The 20972-nt window shown below is 38.9% G+C and overlaps 1 protein-coding gene across 1 annotated transcript in view; it reads left to right on the forward strand.

Annotated features, from left to right (window-relative positions):
• Positions 1-20972, forward strand: part of LOC128740129 (muscle M-line assembly protein unc-89-like) — a 159244-nt gene that overhangs the window by 115066 nt on the left and 23206 nt on the right. The window contains exon 5 of the mRNA XM_053835641.1: positions 5439-6226. Within this exon, the coding sequence (XP_053691616.1) occupies positions 5439-6226 (788 nt within the window). The remainder of the gene's footprint in view (positions 1-5438; positions 6227-20972) is intronic.

The following is a 20972-nucleotide window of genomic DNA, read 5'->3' on the forward strand; positions in this document are numbered from 1 at the left end:
CGCTTAAACCATAACGGTCCAATTTAGCGACAGCGATGCAATGATTAACCTTATCAAAAGCAGCAGAGAGGTTTGTGTAAATCGCGTCGATTTGAGATCGTTCAATAAAACTGTTCATTACATAGCTCGTGAAGCAAAGTAAATTGGTAGCGCAGGACCGCTTTGGCAGAAATCTGTGTTGTTCATCTGCCATCGCTTGTTGACAGTGCGAAAAAAATTGTTTGATGACGACTAACTCGAATAATTTCGACGTAGCACACAGGGCTGAAATTCCTCGATAGTTATCGATCTTCGACCGATCGCCTTTTTTATGAACCGGAAACAAAAACGCTTGCTTCCATGCTAAAGGAAATCTGCCAGTAGAAAGCGATAAACGAAACAGGAGAGTGAGAGGTTGGAGCAAACCAGAAATGCACTTCTTAAGCAGCGTAGCCGCGATCCCATCCGGCCCTGGAGAGTAGGAATGTTTTAGCTTAGCGGAAGCGGCCAGAATCATGTTATCGTCGATGTTGATCGAGGCAAACGAGTGGTCAAAGCGAGGAACGTTGCTCGCGGCTTCGAATACTTGCCCTGTAGTGAGTACTTCGTTGCAGAATACAAAGTAGTGAGTACTTCGTTGCAAATAAGCAGCATATGTCAGCAGCATTATTGGCCGTTTCGCCAGCTAGCTCCATAGTAGAAGGCAAACCTGACTGCTTTCGCTGTTCGTTGACAAAATTCCAAAACCGTTTCGGGTCTGACTTAAGCCTTCTCTCCATTTGTCGTCTATGATTCAAGTAGCAGCGTCGCCTGAGCCTTTTGTAATCGTAGTTAATCCGTCGATAATGGTCACGCAGCGGCAATGCGTGACTTGCAGAAAACCTCCTGAAAGCAGCATTTTTTATCGTTTTCAGTCGTCGTAGTTCCGCTGACTGCCAGGGAAGATTTTTCCGTGAACCCATTTGCGTTTTAGGGACGAAGCGATCAATCAAGCCATTAATGATTGACGTGAACACATTAACAGTCGGGTCAATATCACTTGAATTTAGAGCATCTGCCCAGTCGACGTCGTATAACGCACTTAATAAACCCTCATAGTCGGCTCGCCGAAAATTATAACGAGTGCGAACTGTTGGCTCCGAATACACAACACTATCACGGTTTGCAATGGTAAGAATGAGGGCCGGGTGGTGAGGAACCAGCTTGACGAGTGGCACTGGAGCGTATGCCAGCTGGGGAGCGGTAACGCTAGTGCTGACAAAACAAAGATCGAGGCAGCGCCCATTCTCATTAGCGTTGTTATTAATTTGCTGCAGATTTTCAGTGTTGTATCCGTCGAGAAGATCCAGTGCGCAGCCGTGCAAAATAGAGCGATCCGGATCAGGGTACAAAAAACTGTCACGGGAGGGACGCCAGAGTAAGTTTGGTAGATTAAAATCGCCAATGATAATAATCTCGTCGCATTAGCAATGATCGTCAATAGAGGTTGGACATGTATATCGATCAGCTGTTTGTCACGTGTTCGGTCCGGCGGCAAATAAATTACGCAAAAAATCAGAGGGGTTGTGCACAAGACACGACCGCATATATAGGTACGCAGGTACGTAGTCTCTTTGTAGTGATAGTGGCATGTATTCATGCTTGTAATCATTCGATTCTTCATGTATACATGCTATATGCAACATAATATTGAATATTGAAATATTATCGGAATATTGAAAATCGATCGGAAAACTGCTGAGCTATTAGCGCTCAAAACCTTTCATTTTTCGTGACGCTCGCATTTTTCGATTTTTTGGAATGACACCCTATCTCAAAACTTGCCGTAAGACGTAGTCCTACGTCAACAAATAATTTGCGATCAGTCAGCTGTACAGATAACCAGAGTTGTTCGATAATGCTCCATGCAGCATCGTTGATAGCCTGAGCTTTTAAATTACGGCGAACGGCAATAAGCGTACCTCCGTCGGTCTTTTTTCGACTATTATGAGGGCCGCGATCACAACGGAAGCCGTGGTACTCAGCTCCGAATAAGTAGGAAGATTGGGTACGATCGTTGAGCCAAGTCTCCGTGAGTGCGATGATATCGTAGGAACCATCCGAAAACACAAGCATGTAGTCATCAATTTGGGAATTCATTCCGCAGGCATTTTTGTAGTAGAGTTGCAGCGAAGTGGTCTTGCAAGGCGCGCAATGGTGAATTTGCATTCGACGCGGCGAAGCTTGAGCGGAGTCAGGTGCACTAGAACGTAGAACGATACTTTGGCTTTCGTCGTCAGGAACATAAGATGAATGGTGCTTAACTTGAGCGAGAGTCGGTTGACTCTCGCAGCCCAAAATAAAAGCATTTGAAGAAGCAAAGGTACTATTGGCGAAATCTAATGGACCGCTCCTGATCAAAGTTGAATTCACGAACCAAGACTCCAGTAGGCCAAGTGGATGCTTTTAGAGCCATTTTCTTCAGCTCTTTAGGCACCTCCACTCTGAAGAAGACAAAATTTAGCGTCGAAAGATTGGCATTTTGTTTCACCAGCATAATGGTTTTCGGTATAGCACTCATATCAAGACACTCCTGCGTCATAGCGATAATATCGTCCACTGTATGGCTTGTACAGCCAAAATTGCTGCCGCTCATCAGCAACCGTTTTTATTGCACGCTGAATGGATCTCGTGCCACACACAGCAGCCGCAGTGGTAGAAAAATTCGTACTGTCCACTCGGCTTCGCTTTGGTGTGGGTATTTTGCCAGGCTGCCGTTGAGAATTGAATCTATTGTGATCAGCAACCACAGAATTTATTTGTCGACTGCTGCGCATAGCTTTGATGAGTCGTCGGCTGCAGCGGGGGCGGCGGTGTCCGGCAGCTGCAACCACTTATTGAAGCTGCTGGCGCAATCATCGCAGAGCCAAAAAAGGTTGTCGCTGAATGTTGATATCGCATCCAAAGTAGATCGTTGCATTCCAAGGATGCAGGCGCGGTGATACATCGATTGGCAATTCCGGCATATAACTCTGTCAATTCCATTGACTGAAGAGTTACATGTCTTGCATGACGCCATTGGTCGATCGGGGAAGCAGCGCAAAATAAGCGGACGTTTTATTAGCAGAAAACGACTCGTATCACTTGGAAAATAATTTCACTCGCGTAACGGGTAGCTAAGAAAGCAATTGTCGAAAGCTGAATTTGATTTAGGAACTGAAAAACGTATAAAATCACAAAATTTTACAGCGACTTTAGCAAAATAAACATAGTTAGTATAACAGAGTTGCCAGGCCAAATACGATAAAATATAATTTCATGTCAATGAACTGACGCAACTTTGCGCATTCATTTTTCCTCTCCAATCGTATAGAAACAAGCAAAACAATGATATAATGGATTAAACTTAACAAAACAATAGGTAAACGTCTCTTCTTTAAAACGGCATTGGCTACAAATGGTTATGTTAACAAACAAATGCGTTAGAGCTATTAAAAATGCGATGCGCAGAATTGTTGCAACTAACCCCGGTATTGCAAGTATCCCCGGAAGTATCGCCCACCGTTGCGTTTTCGCAACAAATCGTTGCAGGACATAGGGTCAAAATTAAAAGTACATGTCAGCGGCTTTTTCTTAGTTGACCTAAAAGAGAATTTCTCTGAAAGTTTCAACTTACTATCCCTGCTGGGAAAAGTATGGGGCTTAATAGGTTAACTAGCGGAGTACAAGCACAAACAGTCTCCAGCACAGATCAGACAGAACATTGTAAGTGAAGCGAATAATGTTGGCCAGAACAAACTTGGTGTAATCTCCATAAGCGAAATGGGACAAAACTTCTTTGTTGTTCCCACGTGACGCAAGGGACAGCAAAAATCGATCGTACCAGAGCCGCGTATGGCACAGTAGGAACAAAAGAGCACAAATGCAGAATGTAAACAGACTGATTGAGGGTTTCTTTCTCTATGCTAATCCAGCAGAGAAAATAACTTTCATTCAGACCGCTCACATCCCGCAGCCACGACCCCCTAGCGCCGACTTACAAGATTAAGTAGTTGGAAACCGCACCGCAAGTATTTCACCTTTTTTGCAATATTTTTTTATTAATGATTACGATAATGATGATGATGATGATTTTCAAGTAAAAAATAGATTTCATTATCACAGGATTTATCGTCGATAAAAGCGATATCAGAAAAGAATTTTGTAGCTTTAGGGAGGTGAATCAATACTTGTCAAGTAAAAATCATCATGTAGCATGAAAACTATAACATTAAGGTTTAAAATAAATCATCGAAAAAAAAAAATAATTTTTTTATACCCGGATAATCGAGTCTAAAAACCCGGATAATCGAATCCCCGGATAATCGAGTCCCCGGTTAATCGAATCCCCGTATAATCGAGTCCGGCCTGTACCATCAAATGTCTTCATCTGCCACACCTTTTTAAACCTCATTGAGTCGGCACTGCGTGGGGGTAGAGATAGAAGTTAGTGAACAGAGGTGATATATTTGCACATGTTCACTCTTATGCCAGCCTTACAAGGGGGGAGAAGGTCATAATTCCGAAGCGCCTGGACGGTTCTTCATTCAACTTGGCACACTTGTTCCTTGGCATAAAGGAATCAGCATCGGGGTTGAAACAGGGGGGTCCCTAACAAGGGGGGGGAATCCAAATAAATAAAAGTAGTGGCGTTTCTCTTGCATTTAAACCGATTGCAGTTATGCAAGTGACTGTGAGAAAAGAGAGGGGTTCCACCTTCCACCGCGAAGGTATATATGAGAAAAAACCTTTGTTTCGTTTTCATTATAGGGATTTTCATAGAGCAAATCGATACATAATTAGCTACATGTCAAAAGGGGTACTGGGAAGGAGCCGACAGGGGAGGAACGAGGAACGTGAGTATGAATGTATGTTCCGCCAAAATTCCGGAACGTCCGGATCTTCATCAAATGTCGTTTCGTCAAACACATGTTTTTTAAAATAAAAGAATCAGCGCAGGGAGTTGACAAAAGAGGGAGACGAACTCTTTCAAGGGGGAGGAAGGTTTAAATGGGATAGCAGTTGTACAAGTGGCTGGATTTATGAAAAACGTAAAAAAGGCTTTGTGTCGATTTATAGGGATTACCGAGAAGAAGACAGATTTCCAAGTGGCTGGGGGACAACAGGAGGCGAACTGACAAGGTTAGTAGACACATTCAAATGAAGAAAAAGGGTTTTGTTTGTTGCATTATGAAAATTTTCGCTAAAACAACAGATGTGCAAGTGACTGAGAGACAAAGGGACCCGAGTAAGATCGGGCAATCAGCTACATTTTGGCTTCGTTTTGTTAATCTTTTAAGCCAAAGATATTATTTTGAAGGAAGCGGTTTTATTTATTTTAAAATCAGTTGAACAATAAGAAATAACCAGAATTTAGTTTTGGAATGTTTGTACAAAAAATACCTTTTGCAGTACTTAAGCTATTCTTAATTTTTGTCTAGCATCCATAATCCTGAAAAACTGGATGGTGGCAATTGGGTTATTAAAGCAAGCAATTCTGCTGGCGAAGATACAATAAAACACCGCATGATATTTAAAGGAAGAGATCATTATCAGCATGTTCCAGGGATTTTCCATGCAGAATTAAAATTAATGGACGACGATAAGGACGATCGAGGTCACTCAGTAGGTCCTCATGGATTTTTACGTGCAGAATCAACATTTTCTGCAGCATCCTTGCCAAAGGAATCTTCTGTTCCCGTTTCTAACGAAAAGTTAAATGAGATATTAAACCAAAATGTAGAGGCCCAAATTGCTGACAATATAGATGGAATGCAAGCTTCAGAAAATAAAAAGAAGCCCCAGAAACGAGAATGGCGCCAAAAGCTTTCTACATTATATAGTATGGAACCTTTACCAAAGGTTATGGAAACTGTAAAACCGAAAACATTAGATTTTCAAAAAAAACTTTTCTTCGAGACACATTTAAAAAATCATACTGCAGCAGAAGGCACAACTGTGAAATTAGTTTGTTCTTGTATTGGACCATCACCTACATTTAAATGGTTCAAAAATAATATACCAATTGTCTGGTCGAAAACAATAAAAAATGAAACTAAGCTTGGAGTAGGTGCTATCCTTATACTCAATTCAACCTTGAATGATAGCGGAGTGTATAAATGCATAGCAAGTAACAATTCTGGAGAAATAGAGACATCGTGTAAATTAACTGTCTACGAGATGCATCAAACTCAGTATGAGCCACCAAAATTCACTAGAAATGTTAAAGGTATGTATGCGATGTGTTTATGAATATAAGTTTCACCAGTGATAAAAACATGAAAGTTACATAATGAAATGTGGAAAAAAAACTATTTAAACGATATTTTTGTTACATATAACCATTAAAACGTGTAAAACAAAAATATATCAATCAAGGGTCGATTGTATTCAATGTATGTATGATGTACATGTGAATGTATGTACATATGTATTTATTATAGCTACTGTACGATAGCTCTATAGGGTCCGGATGGGTTTGGTATGCGATGACAAGGCCGCCAAAGGAAGGCCGATGGGAATTCTGCCGTCCGAAATTATTCTTACGCTCGCTTGGGATGTGATTACACACGCAGTAATAAGTAAACCGTTGTTTCACTTAAACAAACACTTTACTGCTATAATTCTTTATTAACTAGGTACTTGACTACACAAAAGGTACTTTTTAACTGAACATGTAAAAGCGCTTTTATAGACTTTTAGTGACGCTAAATTTACCGCGCAGACACAATATAATAAAAAATGATAAATATAGTCAATTTAGTAATATCTTATCTGCTATCACTGTCATCATTCTATAAGCTCTCCTGTTTGGATTGAGCTACTTTTGCCGCACCGAGGGAATAAGTACAGCTACAATAGGGTGGTTCTCCAGCAGTTACTGTAGGGGCCATCCAGATACCGAGTGGACAGAAACATGTCAATTTTTAACCCCCCGTCCCTCTCCGTGGACAACCGTGAACATTGACTCAACCCCTACCCCCCACCCCTGTTTGACCATGTGGACTTTTTTGACGTAGCACTACGTCTTTCAGGAAGGTAGCTGATATAGAGGGTAATTCCAAAAAAAAGAAAAATGCGAGCGCACAGTGGGGCAGATTGACCCGGCGCTCGGACAAAACCTCATAACTTCTTTCATATGCTTCATAGAGCTTTATTGTCTTCAGCAACATTGTTTGTTATAAAATTTCGCATCTTTCTGTAAATTTTAAGTAGTTGTATTTTTATTCCTATAGATGGCGTTGAGATCTAACTTTTTAAATATTATGTCTTCAGACTTTAGAAATATTATGTCTTCAGAAAAGTTGTTTGTCCTGTAAAGTTATGTAAAGTTACTGAACATATCAAAATTGTAGGACTTACGGGAATCAAGTTATAAATATTTTAAATACTCAACCAGATTTTTTTAAGTATGTAGTCGAAATTGGTAGTCTGACGACCTCCTATACAAATTATCACAATCTGTATATCAAGAGTAAGTTAGTATTATTATTCTGGTATAGGGTAAATCAACCATTTGTGGACCTTTCTATACATTATTTAGAACTCGTTACGCTAAACCCCCAGCCTATGGCACTTACAATATTAGTAACTTTCGATTAAGCCTAAATATATCAATTTCTGCTTCAAATCTCTATATTTTACAGATTTTTTAAAACAGATTGGAATGTCCATTTTCCTTTTATGGACCCTTGTGGTTTACAATAGAATAACGACCGGGTCCATTATAGGAATTTTAGTGTATTTTGCATGGAGAGAGTCCGGTAATGGCGACATTTTTTGCATTGTATATAATGGACCCACTTGTTGAAAACGTCAATTTTAAAGCATTAATAATGAAATGCAGCTAAAATTTTATTAACTCAAATTTGTGCTATGTCTAGTACGTTCTGTTTCATGTCATATGAGGGGGTGAGAAGGAAAGGGGTGTAAGTGACAAAATTGAAAAATTCGAGATAATGGTAGGAAACGATACTTTGAGTATGGTTTTATGCATGCCAGAAAATTCACGTCAAAATTTTATCGTTTAATGACTTTTTTAAACACATGAAAAAAACGAGCAAAATAAAAGTTGGTTTTCGTTTGGAAGGATAGGGGTGTAAGTGCACTATCTGAGCAATTCTAGCTCAACTAACAAAACGGTTTGTATCGAATATTTTTATTGAAATGAAATTTTGCTGATATGTTGGATGCCACACAAGGATTCATTTTCTATGAAACTTAATTATTTTCGTCAAGAGTAACTTTTCGAAAGGGCGTATTTATAAATGGGATATTTTTTAAATATTGTAACTTGGAAACCACTTCTTTGTTAAAAATGACGTCAACGGAAAAGTTATAGGAAATTAAGTATATTTTCGGAAAAAAATACACTGAAAGAAAAAACTTTTCAAAATCTAGACAAAAATCATTATACTTGAATTATCAAAACATGGCCGCACAGATTTGTCTCATTTTTATTAAAGATAACTTAAAACATCTAAATCACTTCTAAAATCTCTTTCGATTTTTTTTAAACCTGATAAATTTTTCAAAAATATCTAAATTTCACATTTTTAGTAAAACCAAAACAAAATCAAATGCTACGCATTATCATGTTGTCATTTTAACTTTTTTTAGGCCCAGCCGTTCTCAAGTAATGCCATTACTTATATTTTATGAAGGTTTTGTCCTTCCGAAGTGTGGCAACTGAAGGGGGTGGGAGAGGGGGCAATGTGATTTTTTTAATCAAGCAAAAAAGCGTCGTAGGGGTTACATACAGTTAAAATTATAGAAAAATCGATGTCTAATAACGTTTCCGTTTTCGAAAAAAGTAATTTCTTCAGTTACTAAGATTATGGCAGTTAAAAGATGATAATACATAAACTAATGCTTGAAAAAATTCAGAACTATTTTCTAAATCATCTTAAACATGAATGTCACTTAAACAACATTTCCGAAGACCGCAACGTTCTAGAGAGTCAGCAGCGCAAGATACAGCCCACACGAGTATATAACATGTATGGTGGCACGACGTTGTGATACAATTCTATACTATTTTACATACTATCGGCCAGGCTGCTATTACTCAAACAATTTTCCCGAAGAAAGTAATATTTTTGGTTACTCGTATCATGATATATAAAGTATACGAATATACGCTAGAGCCGACCGATGAGAAAATTCTGAGCTATTGTCCATACCATGTTGAAGGTGACAGTCACTTGTATAAACTTCTCGAAGACCATTACTTTCTAAGTAATCAGTAGTGTAAGTTACAGCCTATAAAGCAATATTATATATACAGTAACGCCACGTAGTGAGACAATTCTGCACTACTTTCTATACCATCTGCAAGGCTGCTATTACTTAATTACTTTCCCTAAGAAAGTAATATCTGAGGTCACATAGATTATAAGCTATAGCAAATAAAACGAGCTCGCATATACACTAGCGTCGCATGTTGAGAATATTCTGAACTATTTTCAGTGCCATCTCCGAGATGACAGTCATTTGAACAACTTTCCCGAAGATTGCAACTTTCTAAATAGTAGCGTAAGATACAGACTATACAAGAATATTACATATGCACTAGCACCACGTAGCGAGAAAATCCTGAACTGCTTGTGCCTGCCCACTAACCTACCTTTCAATGAAGATGATTGTAATATGATTCCAAGATATGCACTTGCATCTTTTTCACTCTAAGTAGTAATTCCTTATAATCGCTTGGAATGAAAGGGATACAAGTGCATAACTTAGAAGGAAAGGGGTGTAAGTGCAAATAACATTTTCAAAAATGTCTTATAAATTCTGAAAATCAAAGTGCTTTTCCAAGATTTCAATAGAATTTAATATAGAAATATTAACACAACCATAGTGCGTCATTAGTTTTGTATTATTTGACCTGACGAATTTTCTAGATGATGTTAACTTTGGAGCTGATTTTCTCGAAATTCACTTTTTGTCACTTACACCCCTTTCCTTCTGACCCGCTCATATCAAAGATTCTTAACCTATTTCTTACCAGCGTTTCGAAAACGCCTTCTTCTATCGAGTCTAGGGACAGTTATGTTTGAGGTATCAACTTGAATCCAAAGAAACAAAGATTGAGAAATAATCTAATCGAGCCGTTTTTGCACAAAGCTTAGATGTTACATACAACAAAATTACAGCCGTGTAAACATAACAAATTTGCTAATTTTCAGTCAGCTCAAACTAGTAACTAGCCGCTGGAAGGTGGACACATGTCTGCGGTTTTTCAGTTAAACTAAAACAAAACTTTCCTGGAAGTTTCAGCTTGTTATCTTTGCTGCAAAAAGTATGGGGTTAAGGAGATGATTCCCCAAAGATTTTTGGTACAAAAATATGCGTTTTGCTGGCTTCGAGGTACGGCAAAGCTTTGGCTAGATATATTGTTAGAAAATGTCCAAATGGCAAATATTTTAACCCTCAATGGTGGACAGTATGCGAAGTTAAGACTAAAGCTGTGTGTCATGATTTCGGATTGCAACTATCGAGGCTTGAGAGCAAGTCGAAGGTAGTTCGGTGGCCGACCGTTCGGTCCGATGACCGTATATGGGTGTTGAGAATTAAGGCAAATTTTTCAACTGCAGCTTAATCAACGTATAGTCACCAACAAATCATAAATTCGATGATACTTGGGACGAATTGAACCGCCCAGTTAGCTTCGAGGTACGATGCTGATCTAACAAGTCGGCTAGCCGGTTTTTGTTTGATATAATCAATAGGATCGTTGCACTGACCCCGTAATTTTCCTGTACTCTAACAGCCGGCTGCGAAGTCTGTCGATAAAGAAGGATAATGTCTAGTGACGGTTAATGCTCAAGACTTTGCTTTGCTTTGCTAGTGACGAATTCTATGACAGGTGAAAAAGCATTAATGGGGTGCGCACGACTTGAAAATTCAAGACTCTAGCTCCCAGATCGATCCTGCTTGACGGTCAATACTTTTTGGAAGTCATCAATCAAAATCTTTTCTTAGCGACTTTGACCACTATATCGTCGTAAGATAGAATTAGTTACGTCACTCGCCTCGCAGAATAAGGGTGAGTGTAACAGCTTGTTTGATGTCGAATGCCAGAAAATGACAGATGAGAAGAACCAGGCCAGCAGTCGCATGCTCACTGCGGATCACGTCAGAACAGAGAAACATGTAAGCTTTCTGCGTATTACGTAACCAGCTGAACCAGTCTCGAAGGTTGCCAACTCGCATAAACGCAAATTCTACAGAACGTTAATGCTCCCGGTAACCCTAAACGGACATGAATCATGGACACTGAAGGAAGATGATCAATGCTTGGGGCTTCAGAGTGTAAAATTCTGCAATTGGTGAAAACGCTGTAGATCGCGTGTAAATAACAGTCTGTATCCCGCTTTGTGCTCTTGATGTCTGCACCGTGAAGTGCGTGAGGCCTGCCATTGCCGATTTCGAGCACTACAGCGAGTGAAGTCTGACAATTGTACGGCGCAAAACAAATAAAAAATTTACGGCAAACTGAAAGATAATCGAATCGCCACTAGACATGTAACAAGTTTTAATTCAACCGATCAATCTGCGTATATTTTACACGAAAATTGATTTGATTCCAAAGTTGATCAACAATATTGCCGGGTAAACAAAATTTCCCTGATTGAATTTCGAAATTCCCTGATATTTCCTGATTTCCCTGATTCAAAAAAGAATTCCCTGATATTCCCTGATTTTCCAGGTTTTTCCAGGAAATCGACACCCTGTTTCCAAAATTTTTTTACACTGTGTTTCACCTTCTTTAATGCCCATTGAAAACCTACTATATTAAAACAATTTATGTATATTTCTTATAGATTATGTGTCTACTATACGTAGAATATTAAGTTTGAAAGAATATCTCAAATAAAAATTTTGAGGTTATGTCCGAGCATTTTTGGGTTCTGCCCCATAGTGGAGCGTCACGAAAAAAGATAGGTTTTGAGCGCTAATAGCTTAGCGGTTTTCTGATCAATTTTCAACACTTTTGGACCAATCGATCGGAAAATGTTCTACGCATCAACACCAATAAAGAAACCTATTGATTTCAAAGTACGGAAATAATGAAGCATTGTTCAACTGGAAATCCTCGCTTCGTGATTGGTTGCAAAAGACACCATCATAGTTTCAACATATTTTTAGAAAAAAAAGTAACAAAACCTCCCCGTACCAACAGGTCGAATTTTCTTTGCGACGATTGAACCTGGACCAATCTGTTATCTGTACTTGGAAAGTACACCACAAAGAGTGACAAGTCCCCTCGTACAGACAGAATTCTTTACGAACGCGATTAAACCTATGTCCAATTTGAAATCTGTGCTTGGGAAGTACGCCAGAGTGCAAAACCACCCCTCTCCTTCAACTGATGTTGTCGTTTGAACACTGAACCTAGTCTAACTTGATGTCCTGAAAGTAAACAAGTTTGTTATAGTATAAAACCACCCCTATCTTTCAACCGAGTTTATCTTTAACCGTTATGTGTGCGACAAAAAAAACACCTTTAGCAGGGCGACAAGGGTACCCGGGTACCCAAAATTGATATTGTTATAACATCAACAATTTTAAACCGATTTCGACGAAATAGGTGTCATTTGCTTCGTTTATTTATCTAGTTTTGAATCATTTGGCCATTTGGCCACTAAAAGACATACGGGGCCCGAAAATCCGGAATTCCGACAGAGTGTCCGCTGTGAGGAAGAGAAATGATTGTATTGCAGGAAAATCAGTCATGCGGATATAAAAACTCTAAAAATTCATACAATGTACTATTTCATATAATGAGATCAGTCAGGTTGGCCATTCCGGAGTAGGTTCCTGTGGGGTCATGGGTGGCCAGTCCAGGATTGGAGGTAAAACCTAGCAATATGGGTATCCAAGTTCTCGGAATTAGTTCGGTAGGTGATATTTTTTACATTTCGATGTATTTTGATTGGTTATTTCGAAAATGGTTTCTACGGGGTCACAGATGATACCGCAGGATTCAAAATAATGCTTAGCATTATCAGAACCGTTCAAAACGTAGAACCATCCGTTATACATTTGGAACCAGTTCCGAAATTATCAATCAGTACTAAGCTGACCATTTCAGTTCAAAACATCTAAAAGATCCGCTAAACCAATTCTAATATTGGATTAGGCACCCAACTCGCCATCTGTATCCCTACAGGAACCAAATTCTGTAGTGGCCAATGCGATCTAAAGTCACCAATTTATATAATTAGATGAAAAAAGGTTCCAAAGTGTCAAGTTCAAAGCTAATAGGTTTACTAAAAGCTGATATTCTTTCAAAACATGCGGCTTCCCACGTTTTACCGGATGTTGCTCCGGAATTACCGATTCCCGGGAACTACTTGTCATTTGATGACCAAACGCTTTATCTAATCAAAACTAGATAAATGTACGAATCAAATGCCACCGGTTTCATCCAAATCGGTTCAACATAACTAAAGTTATGAAGATTGCAAATCATGGGTACCCGGGTACCCTTGTCGCCCTCCTACGTAATAAAAAAATTCAAGTGACTCTCATTGCTAAACCCCTTTATGGATATGCACCAAAAAAACCTCAATTACTTAAGATCAACGAGTTTTACGATGTCGCAAAATTTCAATGACGTATGTTTTAAATTGAATGAGTTACAACTATTTTAAAACTGAAAAGGTACCCGGGTACCCTGTCGCACACATAACGGTTAAACATTGAATCTAATCCAAATTGATGTCCTGAAAGCGAAACGACATAGAAAAGTGGGCGGTAATCCTTTCCTTTTGCCAGATTGTATCCACATAGGTACTGCAAGAATTTGTTCGGAACTGTTGTCTTACACGGAAACAGAACTGAAGGAATATTTGTGCATGTGACGTAACGCAGTCCCTACTAGCACAGTTGTTACAAAACAGTTGAGGCAAACAGGATATACGTCTAATATCAGTCATAAATAAGTTTCGGCAACTAGAAGTGCCAAAAGTGTGCTACTTGGGGCTTTAGAAGATGGATTTTTTTCTGTGGCGACTAAGGCCCTTTCCCTTCTAAGAGGGGGGGGGCTACCATACAAATGAAATACAAACTACGTGGTGCTACCGTATATGCAATATTACTGCACAGGTTGTAACTAACGTTACTGATTACCTAGAAAGTAGTAGTCTTCGAGAAGTTTATACAACTGACCGGATGGTATAGAAAATAGTTCAGAATTTTCTCATCGGTCTGCGCTAGCGTATACGCGTATATCATTTATCATGTTATGAGCAACCAAAAATATTACTTTCTTCGGGAAAATTGTTTAAATAATAGCAGCATTGCAGATAGTTTGGACAACAGTATAGAATTGTCTCACTACGTGGCGCCAGCGTATACATGTAATATACTTGTGTGGTCTGTATTTTACGCTGGAAATGTTGTTCAGGTGACAAAACAGTTGAGGCAAACAGGATATACGTCTAATATCAGTCATAAATAAGTTTCGGCAACTAGAAGTGCCAAAAGTGTGCTACTTGGGGCTTTAGAAGATGGATTTTTTTCTGTGGCGACTAAGGCCCTTTCCCTTCTAAGAGGGGGGGGGGCTACCATACAAATGAAATACAAACTACGTGGTGCTACCGTATATGCAATATTACTGCACAGGTTGTAACTAACGTTACTGATTACCTAGAAAGTAGTAGTCTTCGAGAAGTTTATACAACTGACCGGATGGTATAGAAAATAGTTCAGAATTTTCTCATCGGTCTGCGCTAGCGTATACGCGTATATCATTTATCATGTTATGAGCAACCAAAAATATTACTTTCTTCGGGAAAATTGTTTAAATAATAGCAGCATTGCAGATAGTTTGGACAACAGTATAGAATTGTCTCACTACGTGGCGCCAGCGTATACATGTAATATACTTGTGTGGTCTGTATTTTACGCTGGAAATGTTGTTCAGGTGACATTCATTTTCAAAATGATTTAGAAAATAGTTTAGATTTTTTTCAACGGGCGGCGCTAATTTATATATCACCTTTTTGTAGTTGCCTTAAGTCTTGATCTTAGTAATCCCCCTTCAGTGGCCCCACGTCGGAGTGACAAAAACTTCATAAAATATTTGTAATGGCCTAACTTCAGAACGGCTGGTCCTAAGAAAAAAATTTATATGTCATAATTTGTTCAACATTATGCGTAGAATTTGATTTAGTTTTAGTTTTACAAAAAAAAGTAAAATTTGGATATTTTTAAAAATGTGTCGGATTGCAAAAAAGCTGAAAGAGTGTACATCAATAGCTCTTCGACAGCTTTAGAAAATATTTTAAGCTATCTTTAATAAAAATGAGGCAAATCTGAGGGGACATGTTTTGAGATAATTCACGTTTTACGATTTTTATTTTGATTTTGCATTTTCTTTTTGCATTTTTCTCCGAAATTATACTTCATCTCCAACAGCTTTTCCGTTGACATCATTTTTGATAATATATATATTCGAGATATATTTTGAAAGAATCTCATTTATAAATACGCCCTTTTGAAAAGTTACTCTTGACGAAAATAATTATGTTTAATGGAAAATGAATTCGATTTTTTTTTCGAATAAAAAATTTTCGAGATCAACCGTTTGGTTAGTTAAGCTGGAATTGCTCATACCCCTTTCCTTCCAAGTGAAAACCAACTTCAAAAACGTCAAAAACGCAAAGCATTATCCATGTCACCGCTTGCTGGCCTACCCTTGCCGAAGAAGTAAATTAGCATAGCAGAATGTAGTTTTTGTAGTTTTTTAACATGAATCAATTCTCGGATGATCAAACAAAGAATATTTACTATAGTTCCCTAACTGACTTGAACAAAAATGTAGTACAAAGTCATTGTCGTTCAACTTTAAGAATATTACAGTTCAATGTTCGTGGTATGAATAATTTGGACAAGTTTGATCGAATAAAGGAGGTTCTAGCAATATACGCCGGTCGTATTGATGTACTTGTGTTAGGGGAAACATGGGTTAAGGATGGCAGTAAATCTCTCTATGAAATGCAACAATACAGCAGCATATTTTCTTGCCGTACGTCAGCTCGAGGAGGTGGTTTGGCTGTTTATATAGCCAGTGGAATCGAATATGAAGAAGTTCACAATGAGCATGACGAAGGTTATCATCACATACATGTCCGTCTCAAATGCGGAGAATTACCATTTCACTTGCATGCCGTATACAGACCGCCATCATTTGCATACTCGTTGTTTTTAACCAAAATGGAAGCAATTTTAAACTCAACCAGGCCGGGCGACTCCTGTGCCGTTTTTGTCGATGTAAATGTTCCAGTCAATGAGGCAACTAGCACCGCAATGGAATATGTCAACCTGCTGAATAGTTATAACTTTGCCGTAACAAATACTTTTCCCACTCGGCCTAGGAGCGGAAATACATTAGACCATGTTGACTGTACGGAAACACTAAAAGAGAATGTAGTGAACGAAACTGTCGATAGTGACATCAGCGATCATTGCTTTATTGTATCTCGTTTCTCGTTCAGAAAGTCAGTAGAAAAAAGAACACTGGAAAAGGTTATTACCAACTTCTCCAGGTTAAACGAAGCTTTCGAAGTCGCCGTGCAGAATCTTGCAGAAACATCACCATCCGGCCGTTTACTAGACGTTCTGGATTTATATTGTAGATTGAAGCAGCAATTCTCTAAAAAAGTTTCGGTTCAAGCCAGAATCAAAGGCTTCTGTCCATGGATGTCCTTTGACCTTTGGAAGCTCATGCATATCAAGGAGAACGTATTTGCACGGCATAAGAGATGACCGGCAGATAATCACCTGAAGGACCTCCTCGATCACATATCTAAAAAAGTTCATGTGGAAAAGAATCGTTCAAAAAAGGATTATTACAGTAGGCTTTTTCGAGCAGGAGATCAAAAGAATATGTGGAAGAATCTAAAAGAGTTGATGGGACGAAAAAACACGGCTGCTAAGCCCATCAAGCTAGAAGTAAATGGTCAAATAACATCCGATGGACCTGAGATAGCTAATACGTTCAACAACTTCTTTGGCACCATAGGACCCCAGCTTGCCTCATTATTACAAAGCAATCGTGACGTCAACCGTTTCCGCACTCTGAACCATCAAAACAACTCAATGTCCTAACTCCAGCTACAGAGCAAGAATTCATCGTTAGGATTAATAGCCTCGATGGATCAAAAAGTTTTGGACCGGACGGCATACCAGCCTCCTTCCTTAAAGCACATCACGTTTTTTCTCAATTTTACTGAAGGACGTGTTCAACGAATGTATAGAAACTGGAAGTTATCCTGATGTCCTCAAAATGTCCCGCGTGGTTCCTATTCATAAGTCAGGGAGCAAAACTGATGTAAGCAATTACCGGCCAATCTCTGTCTTATCTGCCATAAACAAGATCTTGGAACAACTGTTGGCAAAAAGGATTGTGGATTTTCTACAACAAAACAACATACTATACAACTACCAGTATGGCTTTCGCACTGGCTCGAGTACGTTGTCTGCTGCCTGTGAGCTTGTTGACGACATCACCAAAGCTCTTGATATTGGGAAGCTCATGGGAGTTTTATTCCTTGATCTCAAAAAAGCATTCGATACTATCGATCACCAAATTCTGCTTCGTAAGCTCGACTATTGTGGAATCCGAGGTGTCGCCAATCAGCTTTTGGAAAGTTACCTCCGTGGCCGAACTCAATATGTCGAGATCAACGGAATAAAGAGTAGTCTCTGCAATTTGACAGTTGGTGTACCGCAAGGAAGCAATCTAGGTCCACTGTTATTCCTAGTCTACATAAACGATATTGCCAACCTCAATCTACACGGAAAACCACGTTTGTTCGCTGACGATACTTTTGTTTCGTATCCTGGTTCTAACGCTGACGAAATAAAAGGTCAAATGTTGGAAGATATGACATTGCTACAACAATACTTCACTGAAAACCTCCTGTCTCTTAACCTAAACAAAACAAGACTTATGATGTTCCGATCATCGCGATCTACATCTGTTGCTAGCCTCAAACTAATGGTAAATAGTACGGAAGTTCTTCAGGAAGAAAAATTTAAGTACCTTGGGCTTGTATTTGACTCTTCGTTGAAATGGAAGCATCACATTGAAGCAGTATCGTCTAGTCTAAGTTCAGTCTGTGGTTTTTTGTGGAAAACATCCAAATTTCTTCCACGTAAACAGCTACTAACACTGTATCATGCATTCGTTCAGTCCAAGCTGCAGTACCTTATTTCAATATGGGGAGCTGCAAGCAAATCACAGATGATGTCGCTTCAACGCCTACAAAACCGTTGTTTAAAGGCTATCTACCAAAAAACTCGTTTATACCCGACAATCCACTTATACAGCGAATCTGATGGATCTGTACTGCCAGTATCAGCGTTACGGGAGTTACAATGCTTAGTGCAAATACATAGTATGTTGTACAATACAAATACGCACCACAACATGCGGATCGATATCTCAAGTCACAGTTACGGTACAAGAGGTCGAGCTAATCTAATTCTTAGAAGGCCGAACACGGAGCTGCTGAAAAAGTCCTTCTCTTACTTCGCAATATCGCGATACAATACATTGCCTGTTTCAATAAAAAATGAACGAATTCAATGGAAATTCAAAAGAGATGTTAAAGCTCACTTGCGGAAAAATTTACGTTGCTACATACTATAAACAGCGATGAATCTCTGGAGAATGGCTATGATGATGGTAGATACCAACCCAGTTCCAACGGATAGCTATGGGAGTGCGACCGGGACGCACGCAACGAGGCACTATGAGAGCCCCTGTTCACTCTGACCCAGTCATGACCTTTAGCGGAAATTCGCCTATTCATGACGATTAAAAAGAACGATTAAAAAGAACTACTACAGCCATATTGCTTGCTGCCATCCATGACGTCCCGGTCCTGAGGTCGGGGTTGAAACAGGGGTCTCTCAGCCTACAGTTTTAGGCAAGTATGCGTGATTTCAAGATTTTTCCCTCCCTGAATTTTTTCAACTTCCAGTACTACGTCGAGCTCATCAACCTATTTCGCATCACCGGTGATTCTCATTCGTCAAAAAACCAGCCGGCCCTGAAATGTCCGTTTCTGTCTGTGATACGTAATTTAATCAATCATTAGTTGTAATCATATATTGTATTAGTTCTTGCCCTTCCTTAAGGGGAAACCGAAAGTGGCTCAAAGATGGCTGGATAAATGGCTACCGTTCGAAGCATGTATTGTTTTGCACCTTAAAAATGCATCTGTATTGGCAGAGCACGCTTTCGCCACGGAATCAGTGCTTCCAGTGCTGTTATAATTTCCTAAAACTTGTCATTCCATTCATCGATCTGCTATATATCAACAAACGCTCAGCAAAACATAATTGCTAATGGAAAATAAATTTAACTGATCATATCGATCATTACGTGTTCATAAAAGCAACCAATGTATAATTTTGAATTAGTTAATAGATACTTTGTTGCGCACATATTTCATTGTACTAGCGGTTTCCGAAAAAGCAGCAACACAGTATCAAACTTTCGTCACATCAATGAGCTTTTAAAGAGCTTTCAACTCTCGCCGCATCGATAAGCTTAGATTGATATAAACAAACAAAACGCAAGCGCAGAAATCAAAAACTGGCCTCCGATGCAAACGGATTAATTAAACATCCTAGTGATCCTACGCATTATTCAGTTGCTGCTGTTAACCTTGATTGAATCGGAATGCCTTGATAAAGAAAACAAACCATATTTCGGGATGTTTGTAGTCGGTGCGGTTGGCTGCTGATCAGGTGTGTTTATGTTTGCAAGCTCCGTTCTTTGACATATGTTACCAATACTAACGCAATATTCAAATAAACGTTTAGGTTTTTAACGAACACATGAGATGTACAGTACAGTGTTTGTCGCACTAACACAATAACGTGAGCCACTTTCGATATCGCCTTAAAAGAGTATTGAGCTCACTGGAAGGGCACTTTATTGTAATTGTGTTGAAATGATGGAAAGGTTTTGTGCCTGTGGGAAAAGAGGCTATTGCTTCATTCCCAGGGGTTTTCCTTTTCCTATTAAGAAAGTAAAAGTAAAAAGTAAAGTAAGTAACTTTAATTTTGCAGGTTTTTTCAAGTTTCTAAAAAAGTAATAGAAAGTAATAATAAAAGTAAAAGAAAGTAATAGAAAGTAATAAAAGTAATAGAAAATTATGTGGAAAACTTGTTCCAACTAATATTTTTCCTGGATTGCTGAGAAAATTTTATTGCATTTTCATAAAAAAAATTGTTCTATAATGCTTGGTTTAAAAACTTTCGAAATAAGGCCATTACAAATATTTTTTTAAAGTTTTTGTCCTTCGGATACTGGGCGACTGAAGGGGGGGGGGCGAAAAAAAACAAAGAGATTTTTATAATCACGCAAAAAATTAAGATTTTTAGTTAAAAATGTACAATTTTTACTTGAATTTTAATCGTGAATCCCGAATCTATTCTTGCTTTTCATTTAAACATTATTATTTTCCATGCAAAAACCTTCCAAAATAGATTGAAAATCGAAAGAATATTTTTCTGCCGATTTTCGAAATTTTTTTTTTTTTTTTCATGTGTGGACTCATTACTGCGACCAGTATAGTTGATTTATTGTAATATCGCCCGGGTGTTTGCTGTATGACCTGCACTGCATTCCTTTTGGCTATAATCGCTATTGAGTGAGCGATATGCTTATTTTAAATTGTATGCGTGCTTGCGTGTATTGGGGTTTACCCTTCCTTCAAAGCTTGATCTACTTTATCCACTTATTACTCGCTGCCAGCACTATCCCATATTATAGCCGTCCCTGGCGAGGACTCATTCGTACCTCTGACCAGTACACTTAACTATAGGAGGGACATTTGCACTGTCAAGAGGCTTCAGAGGGTAAATATAGAGAATTCAGCACGAAGGAAGGGTAAATGGAGGGGCCTGAGAATAAACCCATGCTAAAGTCACTTGACATCGAATGGCTT

The sequence above is a fragment of the Sabethes cyaneus genome, chromosome 3 (assembly GCF_943734655.1).
Source record: "Sabethes cyaneus chromosome 3, idSabCyanKW18_F2, whole genome shotgun sequence".
NCBI lineage: Eukaryota > Metazoa > Arthropoda > Insecta > Diptera > Culicidae > Sabethes > Sabethes cyaneus.